At 41.6% G+C, this 23,976-nt stretch overlaps 1 protein-coding gene across 1 annotated transcript in view; it reads left to right on the plus strand.

The window, feature by feature from the left end:
• Nucleotides 1-1,074: 1,074 nt before the first annotated feature.
• The window catches only part of LOC311281163 (b(0,+)-type amino acid transporter 1), a gene marked incomplete at its 5' end in the record, with an annotated part of 38,535 nt that continues 15,633 nt past the window's right edge, over nt 1,075-23,976 (plus strand). The window contains 4 exons of the mRNA XM_084393908.1: nt 1,075-1,785; nt 2,030-2,163; nt 2,340-2,469; nt 8,729-8,853. Coding sequence (XP_084250034.1) covers nt 1,075-1,785; nt 2,030-2,163; nt 2,340-2,469; nt 8,729-8,853 — 1,100 coding nt within the window. The remainder of the gene's footprint in view (nt 1,786-2,029; nt 2,164-2,339; nt 2,470-8,728; nt 8,854-23,976) is intronic.

Below are 23,976 nucleotides of genomic sequence, written 5' to 3' on the forward strand. Positions count from 1 at the left end.
GTGTGTGTGTGTGTGTGTGTGTGTGTGTGTGTGTGTGTGTGTGTGTGTGTGTGTGTGCACCTACTTAACTATGTTTTAGGGACAAATTTGTACCCAGAAGTAACCAAAATCTCCCAAAACCTCCCTTCAGGGACGTCCTCATTTGTAAATATGGTAGAAAAATAAAGTCATTAAAGGTTTTTTAAAAATGTAAAAATGCATAGAGTTTTCTGTGATGGGCAGATTTAGGGGTAGGGTTAGTGTAAGGGGATAAAATATACAGTTTGTACAGTATAAAAACCATTACGTCTATAGAATGTCCATTTAGATAGCTGTGTGTGTGTGTGTGTATGTGTGTGCGCGTGCGCGTGCGCGTGCGCATATGAGTGTGAATCAAGATTAATCCAGTGGTTCCACTGCACATTTTAGATGTTGCCCTAATAATCAAACACGCCTGATACTATGGAAGCTTGTTATCGCCATGGATAAAGCCAAGATGAAACATAGTGCTCTTCACATGTAAGTAACTTAGCTGTCATTGTAATAATTTTTTTTTTTAAATCACATTCTTCAGTCAAGCTCACCAGGAAAACATCCTTACCCTTGTGATATCACAGTTGACAATTAGATATGTTACACTGATGAAATATGTACAAATCTATGTGCCAAAAATTATTCAATTGTTGCAATCAGTGCCAAAATATATTCTTTAAATAATTGAAATAGACTAATGCCATTCTTGAACACATTATTCATATGTCAGAAGAAGACATTATTGTAAATTGTGAAAATAATAATAATAAAATAATAAATAAATAAAATACTGATAAAATAAATTCATGAAGCATGTATCTATCTTTATTCAGATCACTCCTGAAACACCTAAGTATTTCAGTGTGATGCAATCTTGCAGAAATGATTAGATAGATCTGTTGCTTTGTAAATCAAATGTATTGTGAAGCCACCTTTAGCTGACAGTGTAGTTAATATTAAACAAGAACTTTGATCTTGTTGAAGCATTTCCATTTCTTCATTTCATCATCTTCAGAATCAGAGATCTGGAACACGACAGTTTTCTTTTTACGTTTCAGCACAATGAAAACTGTAGAAAACGAAAAGCTGACTCTAAGACGGGAGTTGGGGCTCACCAGTGCTGTATCTTTGGTTGCAGGCATCATGATAGGTTCAGGAATTTTTATGTCTCCACAGTTTGTACTGGTGTACGTTGGGAGTTCAGGGGCAAGCTTGATCGTCTGGGCAGTGTGTGGTATAGTATGTGTGTGTACTGCTTTGTCATATGCTGAGATGGGCACCATTATCAGAGAATCAGGGGGCGACTATATCTACATACTGCGAATTTATGGACCTTGTCCTGCATTTTTTGTGACCTTTGCAACCATGTTTCTGATTAAGCCATTTGGGATTATAGCTGGTTCTCTGAGCTTCGCTAAGTATGCTGTGGCACCATTTTACACAGGCTGTACACCACCCATGCTGGTGGTAAAGTGTATTGCAGCAGCATGTGTCTTGGTGGTTGCAACTATCAACATGCTAAATGTACGTTTTACTATGGCTACTCAGGTGGTCTTTATGGTGGCCAAATTTGTAGGTCTATTGATAATAGTTATTGGAGGAATAGCATCACTTGTACAGGGAAACTATGGAAGTCTCTGCAATCTAGAAAGTGCCTTTGCAGACACAAAGCTTGGCATTAGTACCGTTGGAATGGCACTATATCAGTGCCTGTGGTCATATTCCGGGTGGTACAACATAAACAATGTTACAGAGGAGGTGAAAAGACCGGAGGTGAGATTAACTGAGTGATTATTGATGTGATGTAACTGAGTGACTATAATTGAGTGATTTAGTCTTCTGCAATGTCATGATTTTGACAGTATTGACATACCAGAAGAAATGAAGTAATAAAGTCAAGTAAGATAATTTCATGATGTACATGATTACGGTGATAAATGCAGATTTGTCACATAAAACTGGATTTTATGATTTATCACTATAATAACCTCATTTATAAAGTGATTTTGTCTTTCAGGTGAACTTGCCAAGGGCACTGATGATTGCTGTTCCCATGGTAACGATTCTATACCTACTAGTCAATGTCAGTTATCTGGTTGTTATGACAACCACGGAGATGATATCATCCAGCGCAGTAGCTGTCACATGGGGGTAAGGTTCTGAGTGCTATACAATATATCTGTTATTATAACTGAGTGATTTAGTGTGATGTAGTCAGTCCTATAAAATGCTATAGTGTATTATTATTTTACATGATCTTGATATTCATGTTGGGACAAGTATTTTTGTTTTATGATGTGTACGCATTTATTTGTTTTTTGTGAAAGGAATAAAGTATTAGGAGGGTGGGGCTGGGTGATGTCCGTTGCTGCAGCACTCTCAGCCTTTGGTTCTCTGAATGGATCTTTTTTCAGTGGAGGACGAGTGTGTTACGTAGCAGCAAGAGAGGGACACATGGTAAGAAAAATTGCCTTTGAAATAACTGAAAACAAAATGGGAATCAAATCAGTAGTTTGAGTGTAATGCAGAACTTGTAAATCACACTTTATATTATATTTCAATAACCACAAATATTAGGGTGGTTTCAGGAAAAGTGGGACAAATAAGCTTTGATTATTGATAAATTGCCTTTTAATCAAGTCAAGTCAAGTCACCTTCATTTATTTAGCGCTTTTAACAATATAAATTGTTTCAAAGCAGCAACTCTAGAATAAAGTTATTGTCCAGCTAAAGTTAGTTTTGACTGATTCACTTCCATTGCAAAAATCATTAGTTATTAACTTAGGGGGTGCTAACACAACACCGTTCTAACAGAAAACCCTTAATGCGCTCCGGCCTGCTCATTTGCACAACAACAACAGTGCCTGGTGGCTTGAGAACGTAAACCTTGAAATAGGTTCCAAGATGCAAACATTGAACATTTTTGAAAAACGCTATCATCTCTGCGTAAACTTCAAAAATGCGAATCTGTGAAAACGCTGACGCCGTGCACACGCATATTACGTGTTTAGTCTATAGGTATGCGTTCAAACACGCATACCTATAGACTAAACACGTAATACACGTGTGCACGGCGTCAGCGTTTTCACAGATTCGTGTTTTTGAAGTGTGCACAGACATGTAGTTCCCTTTCGAAAGGGAACTCGCACTGCATCAATTGATGCTTTGGGGAACGTTTCAGGCATGATAGGTGTCTGAAATTACAAATCACGGTCGGCAATCCTATTGACCATCGACAGCCCATGAATCATTACCGTGCGACCTGGGAGTATATAAGGGCGCCTTGCAACATGACATTCACCTTTTTCGTCTTCAGGGACTGTTCTGTCTTAGCCTGGCTAACGTCAGACCTCTTTCTCATTGAGACGTGGTCTGGGAACCACATGTTCATTTTCTCGTATTTGAGGCGTGGTTTACGAATGCCCAGAGCCGTTTATTGGGTGCTACAAATGTCTATCAAATGCGCCTGTACGTAGCTCATAGCCAATCGTTTCAATTATACCAGATGACGTATGTAGAGCGACAGAAATTCGAAGAGGAAGAAGACGAAATAAACTTGCGTTCTAAACTACTTATCTAAGGCTGCATCGAAAGGTAACTTCGCGTCTGATGCCATGTTGGATCCATAGATATAAACAAACTGCTTTGGTGTGTCGCATAGATGTCGGCATCGTCTTGCTGCTCCCTCCCCGTTCTGTGATTGGTTCCCTTTTTGAGGGGAAAATCTGGTCCATGGTGTCCAGGCTGCCTAGCAGCGTGAATAAAATCGCGCTGCGCGCAAGGCAGCATGGAGAAACCCAGGCTAGTTCTGTCTGTAAGCACTTTGAAAATCAAAGGTAATTATGAAATGCACTGAGAACATTTACATTACATTTACATTTAATCATTAAGCAGACGCTTTTGTCCAAAGCAACTTACAATTTTGGAATAATTTAAGCGAGTCACCGTGAAGAAGCAAAAACAACGCAAGAAGTGCTCAAAATACGAAGTTCAAGCATTGGTCAGAGTAGCATAAGCCCGATAAGGGAGGATCAAAGGAAAAGGAAGTGCTCACAGAAGAGATGGGTTTTCAGCTGTCTTTTGAATGTTGTCAGGGATTCTGCATTCTGGATGAGGGTGGGGAGAGTATTCCACCAGCATGGAACCGTGAATGAGAATGTTCTGGATAGTGATTTTGTGGCTCTCTGTGATGGAACCACGAGCCGTCGCTCGTTGACCGGTCGTAGGCTTCTGGTAGGGACGTAGACTCGTAGGAGCGAGTGAAAGTAGGAGGGAGCTGAGCCTGTGGTAGATCTGTAAGCAAGCGTCAATGCCTTGAACTTGATGCGACTCCCGCAAGAAGAGGAATCTGAGGGAGGTGATCCAACACAAATGCAAACAGCGTCGGTGATGGATCACCTCCCCTGAGGGCTTAAAATATCTTAGCCCTCTCCTCTCATCCACAACTCCCCAGGCGCTTCAGGCCCTCACAGGAAGCTGCGCTTCTCGTCCGGTGTGCGACCCCCTTTAGCCCTCAGGCTATTAGCCACCTCAAGGTAGAGTAGTTTGTCTCCTCTCTAAAAAAATAATAATATTTTTTTACTGGAGAGTATATAGATTTTTTCTAGAGACTGACGCTGCAGCTTCAGATAGATCTTATGTCTGGCCCACGGGGCCGTCTAACATTTCTTGTCCTGAGTACATCGCTCCCTTTAGCTCTGTTTGATTTTTCATACAGGCTGAGCGGTTTTGCAGCCTCTCATAATAATTTTTTTATCTTGAAGCTGTTGCACTCAGGTATATCTATGCTTATAGGCTGGCCCTCAACAGGGCTGCCTCGGTAGCTGGCCAAGGCTATACTAGGGATAGTGAAGGTGTTCTGCTAAAGCATTTTCTGCCTCTGGCCTTTCACTATGTGAATGTAGGCTTTTTAGCATCCCTATATGACAGCCTCCTCCCATGGTAGGGAGTCGCTCGGCCAAGGCATTCGGGGGCAAGAAGAGTAATGCAGGCTGGTGGTGTGGCGCAATGGATAAGACACATGCCTTTGGTGTGAGAGACCCGGGTTCGAATCCACTGTGAGACACCAATGTGTCCCTGAGCAAGACACTTAACCCTAGTTGCTCCAGAGGCGTGCGACCTCTGACAAATATAGCAATTGTAAGTCGCTTTGGATAAAAGCGTCAGCTAAATGAATAAATGTAAATGTAAATGGTGCAGAGGCATGATTAATAAAGACCTATGGTTAGGCCTTCAATAAGGCCTCCCCAGTACAATGGGTCTTTTTGTGCAGGGTTAGGCCATCTTTCACTCTGCGATGAGATCGTTTATTGTTTGCCAGAACCCAGACCCATAAGTCTCCGCCATGGCCGCCTGAAGGTGCTTAGGTGTTTAACTAACGTATTGTGTTTAAACTGTAAGTGCAAACTTCGTGTTCCCCGCAGTTCTGGGGTAGCGACTGCAACATCGGGCCTTTTTCGCCACACAAACCTCTGACTCTGAATCATCATCGGACTGTGACACTGTAGACTCTGGAACTGGCACACTAGCCGCAGGTCGGAAAAACAAATCAATAGTTCGCTTGCTCATTGCTTAGATGCACATAGCAGGTTGTGATATTTGTCTCCGTCTCCTTCCCACAGACGTTTACACACGCTCGATTATCTCTAGGACCCTCCCCCTCCACACATTAGCCACTTACAGTGGCCATTCCCTATTCTTCTCACACTCATTGGCCAGCCACACATTGACGCGCCCCTTCCACGTTTAATGTGTAAAAAACAAATAAATTTGGTCGCAGTCTGGAGCCCTGGTCTCAAATGTATATACCAGTGATGATTCATATTATTATCATAGCCCATTAAACAATCTGATAGGAAGGATTTCCTGCTGCGCTCAGACTTGCACTTTGATGCGATCAGTCTGTGACTGAATATGCTGCTGTTAACCACCTTAAGGGCGTGGAGTGGATGTGAGGAATTGTTTATTTTTCGATCTCAGCTTAGAGAGTATTCTTCGCTCCGCCACCTACTGAACTGAGTCTAATTCAATCCCTACAACATAGCCAGCCTTCTTAATAAGTTTGTTGACTCGGTTTCTATCTCCCGTACGTACGGGTACCCTCACCCCAGCACACCACAGCAAAGAACAGTGCACTGGCTACCACTGTCTGGTAGACGTTGCACAGGGGACGGTAGATGTTGAATGACCTCAGACTCCTTAAGAAATAAAGTCGGTTTTGACCCTTCTTGTACACTGTCTCCATGTGGCTTTTCCAGTCCAGGTTGTTGTTGAGCTGCACACCAAGGTATCTGTGGCTGGAGACCATCTCCATCTCGATGCCCCGGATGGTGATCGGAATCGATTGTGTCCTCTTCCTCCTAAAATCCACAACCATCTTCTTGGTTTTGAGACGTTTAACGAATTCTTCCTCTTCTATAGCAATGAATGAATCAAATTTTTCCTTAGGGACACTACAATGCACTGCCTGATGCAATACTGTAGTAGACGGTTGCATAGTTATAATTTTCTCCCTGATGTTATTAATCTTATAAGTGAAGAAGTTCATAAAGTCATTACTGCTGTGCTGCTTGGAAACTTCTGGGCTTGAAGCTTTATTTTTGTTAGTTTAGCCACTGTTTCAAATAAATACCTAGGGTTTTGTTTATTTTCTTCTAATAGGGTTGAAAAATAAGCAGATCTAGCTGCTTTTAAGGCCTCTCTGTATGCAGTCGAACTCTCTTTCCATGAAATGCGAAATACCTCTAGTTTTGTTTTCTTCCAGTTGCGCTCCATTTTTCTGGCTGCACTCTTAAGGGCCCGAGTGTGCTCGTTGTACTACGGCGTTGGACTATTTTCTTTCATTTTCTTTAAGCGCAACGGAGCAACTGTGTCTAAAGTGCTGGAAAAGAGTTAAAAGTTTCTGTCGCAATATCGAGTCTAAGCTATCTGGGATGCTGAGATGACGAAATTGATCAGGAAGATTATTAATAAAGCCATCTTTAGAGGCAGAAGTGATAGGTCTAACATATTTGTAACACGGAGTCGGCTTTGCAGCCTTGGCTAAATGAAGTTTACATGAGACTAAAGGACTAGGACTCATAATGAAGATATAAAGTGGTTTACCTTCATCTGCTTTCAGTCCCTCAGCTCACCATCGGTGTTGCCAAACTGCTCCATCTCCAAAATGTTTGTACGCATGGGTCAGAGTTTGTGTGCAGGTGCGCTAATTTTCCCATCATCAGTTTGTTTTTATAAATCACAAATTATGTGGCGGAAGTATCCCCTTTTAGGGCCTGTTTTTTGCATACGCAACAGTTATAAATGAGGCCCCAGGGACCTTCTGTAAGCACAGGCTCAGATTAAACAGGTTTGTGAAAATACCACACAACTGTGTAGAGCAGGTCATCAGCAGTCTAGGCCTAATACCGTCCGGTCCCACTGCTTTCCCCTGCTTCAGTCCCCTCATAACCTGAGATGAATTGAGAATAATAGGCGGAGCTACTGGAGGAGGGAGGAGGGAGGAGGGAAGGAGAGAGGACTCTGGGGAGATGATGTCATGGATGTGATGGTGGTGAGATGATGTCAGTTAGTCAATAGTGAGAATTGGACCCTAATCTAAAGTGTGACCACAAATGAATTTAAACTCTTAAGGGTTAAAATGTACAATTTGTACAATATAGATCAATTTGTTAAAATGCATGACGGCAGACAGATTAATTCACTAATATCTTTGTATTTCACTTATCTTTGCATCGATTGGACACATCAAAATTCTTTTGATAACTTTTGATTTGTGCGAAGATGTCTTTTCTATGAAAAAGTATTTTTTCAGAAAACCTAAAATAGCTATACAAATTTATAGACAGAATAGATAGGGTTCCAGGGTTAGAATTAAAAAAAAAGTTTCTGTGTGACTGAGTAGTGATGCAGGGACCATCCTGCCAAGATTGGAGTGTCATCGATTTATGGTTTCTGACACCCTTTTAAAGGAGATAAACAAAGACGAAGAAAATCAGTGCAAACACAACTGGGCTCCAGGACCTTTTGAGCTTGGACCCATAAATATATAAATAAATCTTAAATGTATGCCTCTATTATTTTAAAATGATGATTGGTTTGAAAAATAAGTCACCCTTCTAAACTGGTTTTATATGGTTTCTAGCCAGACCAAGGATAGAATTTATGGTCCCACTTTTGCTGATGATCCAATTTTATCTGTTAAAAAAAAAAAAGTATTCATTTTGTATTCATCATATATAAATATAATAAATATTTGTACTGTATATTTACATTCATTTGGGTTATTGCATCTGAACAGCCTTGTATATGTGCACCACCACAAATATGCAAAAAAAAATTAAAGGGATAGTTCATACAAAAATCAAAATTCTGTCATAATTGACTTACCCTCTCAAGTTGTTCCAAATCTGTATGAATTTATTTCTTCTGCTGAACACAAAAGAAGATATTTTGAAGAATGTCAGTAACCAAACAGTTGATGGGCCTCATTGACTTCCATAGAATGGTGAAAAGTCAGTGGGGCCCATCAACTGTTTTGTTACTGAAATTCTTCGAAATATTTTCTTTTGTGTTCAGCAGAAGAAAGAAATTCACAGTTTTGGAAGAACATGAGGGTGAGTAAATGATGCCAGAATTGAAATCTTTGAGTGAACTATCCCTTTAAACTAACCACTGTTCTTGAACAGTATTATCAAAAGTGTTCCCTTTCTTTCAGCCTGACATCCTGGCCATGGCTCACATTCACAGGCGTACTCCCTCTCCAGCTCTCATTTTCAACACAATCATTTCTCTTATTGTTCTCATTCCGGGAGACTTCCAGGCCATAGTCAACTTCGTCAGGTATAGTGCCTGATTTTGCATAACACCATATTACCCATGGATAAAGATTATTTAACATAAGAATAGCAGTTGGTATGAATTAATTACTAAACCTCCTTGTCCTCCCCACAGTCGTTCTGTATCTGTGGCCTGATGGGAGAACAACAAACTCTTTGTGCATCAGTTTAATTTATATATCTATATTAATTAAATAATTATCTATATATAATTATATTAATTATATATGTTATGAGGTTGAAGGATGAACCCAATAGCAGACAGTTTGCAGGACACACAAGGTTTTTACAAGGAAAACAAAACCCACGAGGGGGCAAAACAAGACAGGAATGACTGTAAGACTAACAAGACTAGACTAAGACTTAGACAGATAACTAAACAATTAACTAACAGCTAAGACAGGAACAAAAACGCTTCTTTCAAGACAAGACTTTCAACAGGTACTCACAGTAGATTTAACATTGATTAACAATGAACCGGCACAGGACAGCAAACACAAAGGGATAAAATAGGGAGAAACTAATGAGGGAAACAGTTGACAAGGGTAAAGCAATGATGACTAAACAAGGATAACAAGGGGGGCGGGGCAGAGAACGAGACAACGCAAGCACACAGCCCAAACAAATGGCCATGTGCTTACACATAAAACATGGGTCTGCCATGATCCTGCCTCAAGACCAGGGAAAATTAAAGACTAGATGGCAGGATCATGACAGAACCCCCACCTTAAGGAACGGCTTCCAGACGCTCCCCAAGGGGACACTAAACACGGGACATGATGGACTGAGACAAGGACACAAACCAACAAAACATAACAAATAACAATAAAGGCATACATGAAAAAACAATAACAGGGTTGGGGTGAAAAATCTAAAACAATAAACAAGGCAGAGGAGGTGGAGGTGGAGGAAACATACAGTTCTTAGGGGGAAACAGTCCAGGATGAATAGGTGAGACAGGAGTACTAGGTTGACGGGGTGAGGGTTTAGGGCGAGGAGTCCGGGGAGACCGGGACGGGGACGAACGGGGAACAGTCTTGGGGGAAACTGTCTGGGGTGAGGTGGTGACAGGGCAAACACCGGGAGGAAAAACAGGAATCCGGGCGGGGGAAACAGTCGAAGACATAACAGGACTCATGACGGGGGACAAGGCAGGCGAAGGCGCAGGACACAAGGCAGGTGGTGAAACAGACAATGGTGGAGCTGGAACAGGGACAGAGATCTCGGAAGACGATCCGGAATCGATGCTTGTCACTTCAAATTCAGTTGAGGCGTCGAAGGCAGCAGACTGGGGATCGGCGCTTACGGCAGCTGACTGGGGTACGGCGCTCACGGCAGCTGACTGGGGTACGGCGCTCACGGCGGCAGATTCGGGTATGGTGCTCTCCGCAATTGGTTTCGAAACTGCGCTCACTGTGGCTGGCTTAGGAACAGCGCTCACAGTAGCTGGCTTCAGGTCAGCGCTCTCAGTGGCTGGCTTCAGATCAGCGCTCTCAGTGGCTGGCCTGGGGACAGGGTCTGGGGACAAGACAGGGACTTCTAGAATCTTGACAAGACGGGATAAGTACTCTGACAAGGTTCTTGCAGCAATGATGACTGGCATCTCCTGGTGAGCTGATACGGACTCTATCACAGCCTTAGCAGCAGAATCGGCCGCTGCCTTCTCTTCAGCACTCACGACAGCGGGCTCTGGAACAGCGCTTGCAGTAGCGGGCTCTGGAACAGCGCTTGCAGTAGCGGGCTCTGGAACAGCGCTTGCAGTAGCGGGCTCTGGAACAGCGCTTGCAGTAGCGGGCTCTGGAACAGCGCTTGCAGTAGCGGGCTCTGGAACAGCGCTTGCAGTAGCGGGCTCTGGAACAGCACCCGAGACAGCGCTTGTAGTAGCGGGCTCTGGAACAGCGCCTGAGACAGCGCTTGCAGTAGCGGGCTCTGGAACAGCGCCTGGGACAGCGCTTGCAGTAGCGGGCTCTGGAACAGCACCTGGGACAGCGCTTGCAGTAGCGGGCTCTGGAACAGCACCTGGGACAGCGCTTGCAGTAGCGGGCTCTGGAACAGCGCCTGCAGTAGCGGGCTCTGGGACAGCGCCTGGGACAACCAGAGACGAAGGACGGGAGGCTCCCTTCCTCCTCTTCTTTCTCCTGGGTCGCGGAGCGGAGGCCGAAGTCGGACTAGCGACTGGTTGGAGAATCTCTGCGAGGTCCGTAGCAGGCACTGGGAAGACAACCCCAGGAAGAGTAGACTCCGTCGAAGAGGACTCCGAGGCAGATTCCCACGATAAGCGTCTTCCTCGCTTTCCGCAGAGGCTGACAGACGCGGTAGGTGTCTCGGGTGTAGAAGAGGAGTGAGCTTGGTCCCCCAGCGAAGCAACAGCGAGAATGCGACCCTCCGGGATCACTGGAAGCATGGCAGATGAAAACCTTGTGGAACCCTTTGGCTCTCTCTGAGACAAGCAATCCACCATTGCTCGAAATGGGCGCAGAGTAAGCTCCTCTCGTTCAGACAGAGGAGGAGGAGAGTTGAGACCAGCGATGAAATAGCGAGAAACCAGGATCTCAGGCAGGATAGAATCTCTTCTCTTCAACAACTTGGGCACACCTCTTCAGGGACAACTCACCCTGCGGAGGGAATGGAAGTCTTCCATTTCTACTGTCAGCAATGGCCAACTGCCACCATCGTTCTTGGTCCGTCAGCTGTGGTTTAGTGGGAGAAGACATACAGTCTGCTGGGTTCTTCTTTGGCCGGTTCATTCTGTTATGAGGTTGAAGGATGAACCCAATAGCAGACAGTTTGCAGGACACACAAGGTTTATTATATACAAAAAGGGAAAACAAAACCCACGAGGGGGCAAAACAAGACAGGAATGACTGTATAAGACTAACAAGACTAGACTAAGGCTGAATCCCAATTCTCTGTCTTACCCCTTCCCCTTACCCCTTCCCCTTAGTTTTGCACATTCACGTGAGAGTAAGGGCTATCCCAATTCTCATTTTGATCAAGGGGTAGGGCTAAGGGGAAGGGGTAGATACCCCTTAAAACCAAGAATTTTCGCGAGCTTACTTGAAACCAAGGGGTACCCAGAATGCACTGCGCAACCGGCAACAAGGGCGGGCATACCATCAAGAAAGTCTCATTTTCGGCTTAAATGATTGATTGAAAAATTATGACAGTCGTGTTTTGTACTCTACACAGTCATGTACATATATATTTGCAACCATGTTGTTAACTGAAACGTTTTTAAACGTTTTTAAAAATCGCTGGTCTGCTACGCTAGGCTATGCTAACGATACATTGCTGGTTTGCACAATCAGTCCCGCATTTCTCTGACTTATGTCCGGGATTCGGCTTTTGTTTTCTACAGTCGCCATTCATTATGTGTAACGTTTCATTATTTGACACTGACACGTATGTGTCAGCTTTGCAGGTCATGTATTCAGCTTCAAACGGATCCCGACTGACACGAAAACACAGGAATTTAAGCAATGCTAAAACGCACATAAACCGATCACTTGTTTAGCGTTCATGTACGTTAAACACTACATTCAGATTCACCGATTTGAATGAATTCAGTCCGGTTGAAACAACACTCTCTGTGCATAATGAATAGCGACGGCAGAAAGCAAAAGCCGAATCCCGGACATTTTGGGTGATCCCGAAATCCAGGCGACATGTCCAGGAAAAAGATACGTGCTTTACATATTGTAACGCGTTGTGTTAGGAGGGAAACAAAATAAGGATAGCTCGCAGCTGAAGTATAAGGCCAGACAGACTCACGGAGGCGATTATTCACTCGCAATTTATTGACAAATCAAACTTGCAACTTTCTGCCACACGCTCCATCTTGACTTCCACAGCGTCACTCAATAAAACAAAGCAAGAATAATGAGCATCAACACAGAAATGACCCACATACATGGGGTTGTTCGAGTCGCACGGCACAATACCATTACAGCCCGTTCAACAGAGAGCGCGCAGCTCTTAAAGGGGCCATACTTATTTCCACTTGTTACAATATACTGTCCTGTATCACACAGGGACGCCGGAGTATGATGTATGATGACGTAACCAAGTGGCGTCTCATTTCATAGGGGTATGTTTTCAACCCTAGCGCTTACCACTCGGTTTCGAGGGACAAGGGCTAGGGGTAAGACGTAGGGGTATGGGTAGGGGAAGGGGTAAGACAGAGAATTGGGATTCAGCCAAAGACTTAGACAGATAACTAAACAATTAACTAACAGCTTAGACAGGAACAAAAACGCTTCTTTCAAGACAAGACTTTCAACAGGTACTCACAGTAGATTTAACATTGATTAACAATGAACCGGCACAGGACAGCAAACACAAAGGGATAAAATAGGGAGAAACTAATGAGGGAAACAGGTGACAAGGGTAAAGCAATGATGACTAAACAAGGATAACAAGGGGGGGCGGGGCAGAGAACGAGACAACCAAGCACACAGCCCAAACAAATGGCCATGTGCTTACACATAAAACATGGGTCTGCCATGATCCTGCCTCAAGACCAGGGAAAATTAAAGACTAGATGGCAGGATCATGACAATATACAGATATTAATATTAATCTACAAGCTCAGTGTCCTTTCCATGAATGACAGTAAGGGAGATAGAAATGGCAGACTTTCCAAAGTCTATAATCTTGCTGAGTGGTCTCACTTTAAAGGTCCTGTTCTTCGTGATCCCATTTTTCAAACTTTAGTTAGTGTGTAATGTTGCTGTTAGAGCATAAATAATACCTGTAAAATTATAAAGCTCAAAGTTCAATGCCAAGCGAGATATTTTATTTAACAGAAGTCCCCTTTCAAAGCCTACAGCGAACGGCCGGTTTGGACTACATCCCTCTACTTCCTGCTTTAATGACGTCACTAGAACAGTTTTTTGACTAACCTCCGCCCACAGGAATACACAAAAAAAGGGGGCGTGGTCTTGTTGCGCTCCCATGGAGAAGAGGAAGAGTTGCGTTTGTAGAGTGTGTTTGTCGCCATGTCATTGAGACGCTGTTATTTTCATCCCGGAGTCAAATGACCTTTGTTAGGCCTTCCCAGGGACGCTGTACTTAGAGATCAATGCGCATGCATCTCCACGTTATGGTAAGAGGCATGACCTTTCCGGGCAACGTCGAATCACAACACTAAGCTGCTGTCGAATCACAACACAGGAACCGCTGGCACAATCAGAACTCGTTACGAATTTCTGATGGAGGGACTTCGTAGAACAAGGAAGTCATCAGCCCGTTTTTAGGACAGTGAAAACAGCAGTATACAGATAAGTAAATTGTGTGAAAAATACTGTGTTTTTTTTACACGCGAAACATGAACACATGTTATATTGCACACTGTAAACACAATCAAAGCTTCAAAAACACAGGAAAAACGGGACCTTTAAATGAGACCACCCCGCAAGGTTACTGTTATAAACATGACCCTCGTCTGAAAGGCAAAGGGGGAGGTGTTGCTGTAATTTATTGTAATATTTTTAGAATTACTAAGAAGTTTAGTTTCAAATATAATCATTTTGAAGTGTTGGTGCTTAATATAGCAAAATATAGTGTAAATGATAAATCATGTTTGAGATTTGTGCTGGCTACTGTATACAGGCCACCAGGGCACCATACAGACTTTATCAAAGAATTTGCTGACTTTCTATCAGAGTTAGTACTGGCTGCAGATAAAGTCATAATTGTTGGTGATTTTAATATACATGTAGATAACGAAAAAGATGCATTGGGACTGGCATTTAAAGACATTCTTAACTCTATTGGAGTTAGAAAACATGTGTCAGGACCTACTCATTGTCGTAATCATACCCTAGGTCTAATATTATCACACGGAATCAATGTTGATGCCGTTGAAATTCTGCAGCAGAGCGATGACATCTCAGATTATTATCTAGGCTTGGGTAAACTTCATTTAGCCAAGGCTGCAAAGCCGACACCGTGTTACAAATATGTTAGACCTATCACTTCTGCCACTAAAGATTGCTTTGTTAATAATCTTCCTGATCAGTTTCATCATCTCAGCGTCCCAGATAGCTTAGAAGAATTCGATATTGCGACAGAAACTTTTAACTCTCTCTTTTCCAGCACTTTAGACACAGTTGCTCCGTTGCGCTTAAAGAAGATTAAAGAAAATAGTCCAACGCCATGGTACAACAAGCACACTCGGGCCCTTAAGAGAGCAGCCAGAAAAATGGAGCGCAACTGGAAGAAAACATAACTAGAGCTATTTCGCATTTCATGGAAAGAGAGCAAGATTTCATACAGAGAGGCCTTAAAAAATACTAGATCTGCTTATTTTTCAACCCTATTTGAAGAAAATAAACAAAACCCTAGGTATTTATTTGAAACAGTGGCTAAACTATCGAAAAATAAAGCTTCAAGCCCAGAAGTTTCCAAGCAGCACAGCAGTAATGACTTTATGAACTACTTCACTTATAAGATTGATAATATCAGGGAGATAATTATAACTATGCAACCATCTACTACAGTATCGCATCAGGCAGTGCATTGTAGTGTCCCTAAGGAAAAATTTGATTAGTTCATTGCTATAGAAGAGGTAGAATTCGTTAAATCATCTAAATCGACAACATGTATGTTAGACCCTATACCGACTAAGCTACTGAAAGAGATGTTTCCAGAGGTCATAGAGCCTTTTCTTAATATCATTAATTCATCTTTGTCATTAGGACAATATTAAACCACTTGTTAAAAAAACGCAACTTGATCGTACAGAATTAGTCAATTACAGGCCGATCGCGAATCTACCTTTTCTGTCAAAGATACTAGAAAAGGCGGTATCCTCACAACTATGTTCCTTTTTAGAAAGAAATGATATCTGTGAGGATTTTCAGTCAGGATTTAGACTGTACCATAGTACTGAGACTGCTCTCATCAGAGTCACAAATGATTTGCTCTTATCATCCGATCGTGGTTGTATCTCTCTATTAGTGTTACTTGATCTTAGTGCTGCATTTGATACTATTGACCACAACATTCTTTTAAATAGACTCGAAAATTATTGTTTGGCATTAGTGGAATTGCATTAACATGGTTTAAATCATACTTATCTTACCGTTATCAGTTTGTAGCAGTAAATGAAGAGATGTCTCATCGATCACAAGTTCAGTATGGCGTACCACAAGGCTCAGTACTAGGACCATTGCTTTTCACTCTGTACATGCTACCCTTGGGAGATATTATTAGGAAGCATGGAATTAGTTTTCACTGTTATGCTGATGATACTCAGCTCTATATTTCTTCACGCCCTGACGAAACTTACCAATTCACAAAATTATCGGAATGCATAGATGATATAAAAAATTGGATGACTAGTAATTTCCTACTACTTAATTCTGAAAAAACAGAGATTCTAATTATTGGACAAAAAACTTCCTCACGTAATAATCTAGAATACTGTCTAACACTTGATGGCTGCTCTATCAAGTCTTCGTCGTCGGTTAGGAACCTGGGTGTGCTCTTTGGTTCATTTGAAAGTCACGTGTCTAGTATCTGTAAAACCGCATTTTCCAACTTAAAAATATGTCTAAATTACGTCATATGTTCTCATTGACAAATGCGGAACAATTAGTCCATGCGTTCATGACATCAAGGCTAGATTATTGTAATGCTATTATGGGTGGTTGCCCTGCACGCTTAATAAACAAATTACAGCTGGTCCAAAATGCAGCAGCTAGAGTTCTTACCAGAACCAGGAAGTATGACCATATTAGCCCAGTTCTGTCAACACTGCACTGGCTCCCTATTAAACATCGTATACATTTTTAAATATTGCTGATTACTTACAAAGCACTAAATGGTTTAGCTCCACAGTACTTGAGCGAGCTCTTAATGCATTATAGTCCTTCATAGTGTTGCACGGTGTACCGATACTTCAAAAGTATCGCGATACTCGGAAATTAAAAACGTCACGATACCTAAATTTATCAGTATCGATACATAAAAAAAAACGCCTCCCTATGGACGTCTGTGTTTTTTTTCCTGACGCACGTAGCAAAGAACCTACCGCTGTCAGTGTCATGTGACAAAACTCTACAACGAGATGGCTGCATGTGCGAGCACAAGTGGTCCACGACTCGTAGAAAAAGATGACGCGAGGAGTGACATATGGAAGTACGTTGCCTACCTTGCTCTGTTGCACGGTGCACCGATACTTCAAAAGTAAATCGGAAATTAAAAACGTCACGATTCCTTAATTTATTAGTATCGATACTTCTAAGAATGACAGCGTTCCAGATTTGTAAGGCCGGTGACACACTTTCTGCGTGTCGTGTCCGTTTTTATTTCTGCTCCCATGTTAACTGCCTGCGTGACGCGTCTGGCACGCTCGAGACGCACGGAAAACGCGTGCATGCTAGAAATAGAACCGTCGCCTATTTTTCAAGCGTTCCCAGGCAAAATAGAATAGGAAAAGATGTTTCTATGTCATTTTGACACGAATACATATTAATAAATGACATTTTGATGTTTGAAAGTTTTGACATAAATACAATATAAATGTAATTTAAAAAAAAAATTCGATTTTCAAATATTGCACCTCTCAATACAGAACGAATTATTCTGTAGCCTATTTTGCCGTCAACACTGCCGACGTTGTCTTTGCTGCTATATATTTATGTTTAACATGAAGTATAGGCCTTCCACAACTCTCTCCCCACATGTCAAATATATCACCAATGAGGCTTATCATATGTTACCAATATTAAACATTGTTTAATATAATCGCTGTTCATATTTTTATTCAAAGTTCAGAATCAAGATAAAGCTCTTATGTTTCTTATGATAAATGAGATAATGCTGCTAAATTTATAAAAAAAATTACCTTGAATGTCATTGCTCTTATTTTTTATATTTTTATATTTCATATTTTGTTCAAATGTTTGATATATCTGCTGTTCATATGTTCATTTATTAGTGTGTTATATGATTAGAATGTTGTCCCGGTTTTAAAATAAAGCACAGCAATGATATTTGAGAGTGTTTCTCCCTTTTCAGGAAAAGTATCGAAAAAGTATCGAAATCGCAATACTTGACTTGGTATCGGTATCGAAACAATAATTTTGGTATCGTGACAAAACTAGTCCTTCACGTCTTTTGCGATCTCAAAATTCCGGCCAGTTGATAATACCTAGAAAATCTAAATTGACTGCTGGCGGTAGATACTTTTCCTATTTAGCACCAAAACTTTGGAACAGTCTTCCTAACATTGTCCGGGAAGCAGACACACTCTGTCAGTTCAAAGCTAGACTAAAAACACATCTCTTTGACCTAGCATACACATAACACATTATAGACTTTTATAATTCAATGTTAGGCTGCATAGATTAGGTCAGCCGGAACCGGGAACACTTCCCATAAATGCTGATGTACACGTTACATCATAAGAAGAATGGCATCTACGCTAATATTAGTCTCTCTGTTTATCCCAAGGTTTACCGCAGTCCGCCGGATCCAGGCTGTATCCAGATCTGATGAAGGACCTGTGCCTGGACGCGACGACAGCGCAGTCCTGAAATGTCAAGTAGGCTCTGCCCTGTGAAGGCCTCCCTCCGCTCCCTTTACCTATCTACAGATAAAGCATTGTCGGGATAATTCCAGTTCACGTGGCTACATGGAAGCGATAAAAATTCTGTATTATTAATTTTAAGGCCAGAGAAGTAGTATGTTGAGGGTTGATTTGTAGGGAATGACTACACGCCTGCGCAGGGGAGGGAGGCCTTCACAGGGAAGAGCCTACTTGACATTTCAGGACTGCACTGTCGTCGCGTCCAGGCAGAGGTCCTTCATCAGATCTGGATATAGCCTGGATCCGGCAGACTGCGGTAAACCTTGGGATAAACAGAGAGACTAATATTAGAGTAGACACCATTCTTCTTATGATGTAACGAGTACATCAGGATTTATGGGAAGTGTTCCTGGTTCCGGCTGACCTAATCTATTATCAACTGGCCAGAATTTTGAGATCGCAATAGACGTGAAGGACTATAATGCGTTAAGAGCTCGCTCAAGTACTGCGGAGCTAAACCATTTAGTGCTTTGTAAGTAATCAGCAATATTTTAAAATGTATACGATGTTTAATAGGGAGCCAGTGCAGTGTTGACAGTACTGGGCTAATATGGTCATACTTCCTGGTTCTGGTAAGAACTCTAGCTTCTTAGACCAGCTGTAATTTGTTTATTAAGCGTGCAGGGCAACCACCCATAATAGCAATACAATAATCTAGCCTTGATGTCATGAACACATGGACTAATTGTTCTGCATTTGTCAATGAGAGCATATGTAATACGTAATTTAGATATATTTTTAAGATGGAAAAATGCGGTTTTACAGTACTAGACACGTGACTTTCAAATGAAAGATTGGTATCAAAGAGCACACCCAGGTTCCTAACCGACGACGAAGACTTGACAAAGCAGCCATCAGGTGTTGTGAGGATACCGCCTTTTCTACAGGGTGGGCCATTTATATGGATACACCATAATAACATGGGAATGGTTGGTGATATTAAAGTCCTGTTTGTGGCACATTAGTATATGTGAGGGGGCAAACTCCTCAAGATGGGTGGTGATATATACATATACTAATGTGCCACAAACAGGACTTTAATATCACCAACCATTCCCATGTTATTACGGTGTATCCATATAAATGGCCCACCCTGTAGTATCTTTGACAGAAAAGGTAGATTCGAGATCGGCCTGTAATTGACTAATTCTGTACGATCAAGTTGCTTTTTTTTAACAAGCGGTTTAATCATAGTCAGCTTAAAAGTTTTTGGTATGTATCCTAATGACAAAGATGAATTAATGATATTTAAAGGGGTGGTATAATGCCCTTTTCACAAGATGTAAAATAAATCTCTGATGTCCCCAGAGTGGGTTTGTGAAGTTTTAGCTCAAAATACCCCACAGATAATTTTTATATAGCATGTTAAAGTTGTCACTTTTTGAGGGTTAGCAAAAACGCACCGTTTTGTGTCTTGCCCTTTAAATACAAATTAGCTGCTGCTCCCGACACAAAGTGCGGGGTTTCAAGAGCTCCAGTGTGTCACGCAGACACACACTAAAATGACAGAAACTTACTGTTCTGCCTTTTATGTTTAAACGGAGTCATGCAAAGATGGAGAGACTCAAGAAGTGACAACACGTAGAATGCAACAGGACGTCTCTGAATGGTTAGTTGATGAATTTATGTAGCTGATGTGGCGTTAACTATCTTCAATTAGCATATTCTGTAATGATAATCTATAAATAGCTTGTATTGGAACTGTGGTGAGATGCACACAGAGTGACTTTCTATTGCATGTGAAAAGACAGATGCTACAGTTTGAGCTGACTCACAAATGTGCTCGACTACAACAAACTCTTCCTCTTCTCAATCTGGACTGTGTGTTCCCGGGGGCGGGGTTTATGTAAATTTCAGGGTTGGTGATGTGACTAACCTGTGAGGAATGTTGTGTAGTCCATAAAAAACGATTTCTTTAAAAGCAAATATCTCCCTTTACTTTGAACTTTGAGCGTTGTAACTTTGCAGATGTTGTTTATGCTCAAACAGCAACATTACACACTAACTAAAGTTAAAAAAGTGAAATCATACTCAACCACCACTTTAAGAAGAGGATCTATGACCTCTGGAAGCATCTCTTTCAGTAGCTTAGGCGGTATAGGGTGTAACATACATGTTGTCTATTTAGATGATTTAACGAGTTTAACGAATTCTTCCTCTTCTACAGGTTGACGATTTGAATGAATCAAATTTTTCCTTAGGGACACTAGTATGCACTGCCTGTTGCGATACTGTAGTAGACGGTTGCATAGTTATAATTTTCTCCCTGATATTATCAATCTTATAAGTGAAGAAGTTCATAAAGTCATTACTGCTGTGCTGCTTGGAAACTTCTGGGCTTGAAGCTTTTTGTTTTGTTAGTTTAGTCACTGTTTCAAATAAATACCTAGGGTTTTGTTTATTATTTTCTAACAGAGTTGAAAAATAAGCAGATCTAGCAGCTTTTAAGTCCTCTCTGTATGCAGTCGAGCTCTCTTTCCATGAAATGCGATATACCTCTAGTTTTGTTTTCTTCCAGTTGCCCTCCATTTTTTTGGCTGCTCTCTTCAGGGCCCGAGTGTGCTCGTTGTACCACGACGTTGGACTATTTTCTTTAATCTTCTTTAAGCGCAACGGAGCAAGTGCAACTGTGTCTAAAGTGCTGGAAAAGAGAGAGTTAAAAGTTTGTCGCAATATTGAGTTCTTCTAAGCTATCTGGGATGCTGAGATGATGAAAGGAAGATCAGGAAGATTATTAATAAAGCAATCTTTAGTGGCAGTGATAGTCAAGTGATAGTCAAGTCAAGTCAAGGTTTATTTATATAGCACAAGTTTAACACAACCGTAGTTGATCCAAAGTGCTTTACAGTATAATACAAAAAATAGTGAGACAGTGTAGTTTGAGGTAGGCCAACGTACAGAGAATTGCAGTAGTCCAATCGAGAGGAAATTAGCGCATGAATCACAATTTCAAGGTCTTTACTAGATAAAAAGTTTTTCACTTTTGCTATAGATCGTAGTTGTAAAAAGCTACTCTTTACAACTGCATTTACATGCTTGTCAAATTGGAGAAGAGGGTCAATATAGATTCCAAGATTTTTTGCATGATTGTGTAAGTTGTTACTTAAGGGACCTAACTGTGTTTTAATGGAGTTGTTGGTAGCAGCAGGACCCAGTAGAAGCACTTCAGTTTTATTTTCATTCAGTTGCAGTAAGTTATTTGTCATCCAGGTCTTGACTTCGTTAAGGCATGTAAAGAGGTTGTCTAATGAAAAGTCATTTCCTGGTTTGATTGGGAGATATAATTGGAGGTCATCAGCGTAACAGTGATAATTTATGTTATATTTCTTGAATATTGAGCCTAAAGGCAACATGTAGAGGGAAAACAAAAGGGGGCCAAGAATGGATCCCTGTGGAACGCCACAATGGATCGACGCAGAGGGTGAAGTGAATGACCTGATATTTACAGAGAAGGTCCTCCCCTGCAAATATGAGGCAAACCACTGTAGAGCAAGGCCCTCTACTCCAACAATATACTCCAGTCGTCTCAGTAGAATATTATGATCAATGGTGTCAAATGCAGCACTCAGATCTAAAAGTATCAGGATAACGGAAGACCCAGAATCGAGAGACAATGGAATGTCATTTGTAACCTTCAGCAGTGCTGACTCAGTGCTATGCAGCACTCTAAAACCAGATTGAAATGGGTCTAAAATATTACAAGTATTCAGATACGAGGTAAACTGTAACAGTGCAGCTTTTTCCAAAATCTTTGAAATAAAAGGTAGTTTAGAGATAGGCCGGTAGTTGTTATGCACGGTGTGGTCAAGGTGATGTCCTTTCAATAGGGGCTGTACGATAGCATGTTTAAAACTTTCTGGGAAAACCCAGTTTATTAAAGAGCTATTTATTATAGCTAAGAGGATGGGGCAGATTGTGTCTAAAACTTCTCTAAACAGACGTCCAGGCAATACATCTGATTGACAGAATGTGAATTTCATCTGAGAGATAATGTTTAGTAATTGAGATGAAGACACTGGTTGAAAGTTTGTAAAACGACTGGATGTAAGGACCAGTTCAGAGTGATCTATGTAAAGAGGAGAGAGGCGTAATCTAATATCCTGTATTTTCTGAACAAAAAATTCAGAAAATTGTGTGCACATCTCAAGATTCACATCAGGAACTGAACAAACCACAGAATTAAGAACCGAATGTATGGTTTTGAACAGAACTTTTGGCCTATTGGCATTTTTTGCAATCAGGTTTGAGAAATATTTGGATTTTTCCTCACTAATAGAGTGTTGATAGACTGTTAAGCGATATTTCAAAATTTGGTAGGACACTTGAATAAAGTTTGTATTGACTTTGGGAGGTCTATACACTAAAACACAAAGTAGGGGGCCATTTAGCTCAATTTTTAGGAGCTGTGCCTCAAAACTAGAAGAGGCATCTATAGGCATAAGTCTGCATTTGAATGAGTTTCTAAAGATCGTGGCTAAGCCACCACCGTGACCACTTGGCCTAGGGGTGTTATACTGTAGAAAGAACAGTCAGATGGGGATAGCTCACTAAGAGACGACTGGTCACCATTTTTTAACCATGTTTCGGTCACAAATAAAACGTCAAGTGCATGAGAAATAAAAAAGTCATTTAAAATGAAGGTTTTATTTGACAATGACCTGGCATTGACTAGAGCCATTTTAAGTGTCGTTGATGATGTGGTAGTGTCCAGTGGAGCCCTTGATGAAACATATTCCAGACGACGGAGATGCGCAAAGTTCCCATTTCCATTCTCATGACATGTTTTAGTATGCAGTCGGCGAGAGGAAGACCAAACGACGGGAATAGTACATCCATCAGCCGAGATTGTAGAAGCGTTTATTGCACACTGTTTGCGACGGGAACCCCGGTGTATATAGCGAGGCCGGAGAGCAATTCCAAGAGCAACACAGTGATTGTAGAGTCTGGTAGACAGTTTTGGCCGGGCTTTTGGGTTTAAATGATACAAATCCAGAGACGAAAAAAAAAAAGCCATATTATAAATCCACAAGCCAGAAGGCAGCAAGGAGACCTGGGACACCGAGCAAAAATCAGTAAAAGCAGAAAAAAGACCCACGACAAGCATCAGAAGAAAAAGCATCCTACAGCGTATAACGTTACTCGCTGAAAAACTAGCCAGATTTTAAAAACCGCGTTAGCCAGCACACCGAGCAACTAAGCCACTTCACAGCGCAAGTATATGAAAAAGGCAACCCTTTCTAAGACCACCTCAGCCAAGACTTACGTATGAACCAGCCACCGATAAACCGAAAGAAAGTGTTAATTTACTCAAGGAAGACGGAAGGAGCCCGTTGCACGGTGGCGAAAGCTCGCGTTAGGCAGTTTATCCAGTTAATCCAGCTTGAAGGGATCATCCAAATCAATATATGGGTCGTCGTGTTGGAGCAATCAAAACATGAGACAAAGAAGAGAAAAGGTCCAAAGTCCAGATCTCAACAAACATGTACCGGAGAACAGCGGCAGTCAAGCACGCCAGCGTTCGCTCAACCGGAG

This window comes from Rutilus rutilus (genome assembly GCF_951802725.1).
Source record: "Rutilus rutilus genome assembly, chromosome: 21".
Lineage (NCBI taxonomy): Eukaryota > Metazoa > Chordata > Actinopteri > Cypriniformes > Leuciscidae > Rutilus > Rutilus rutilus.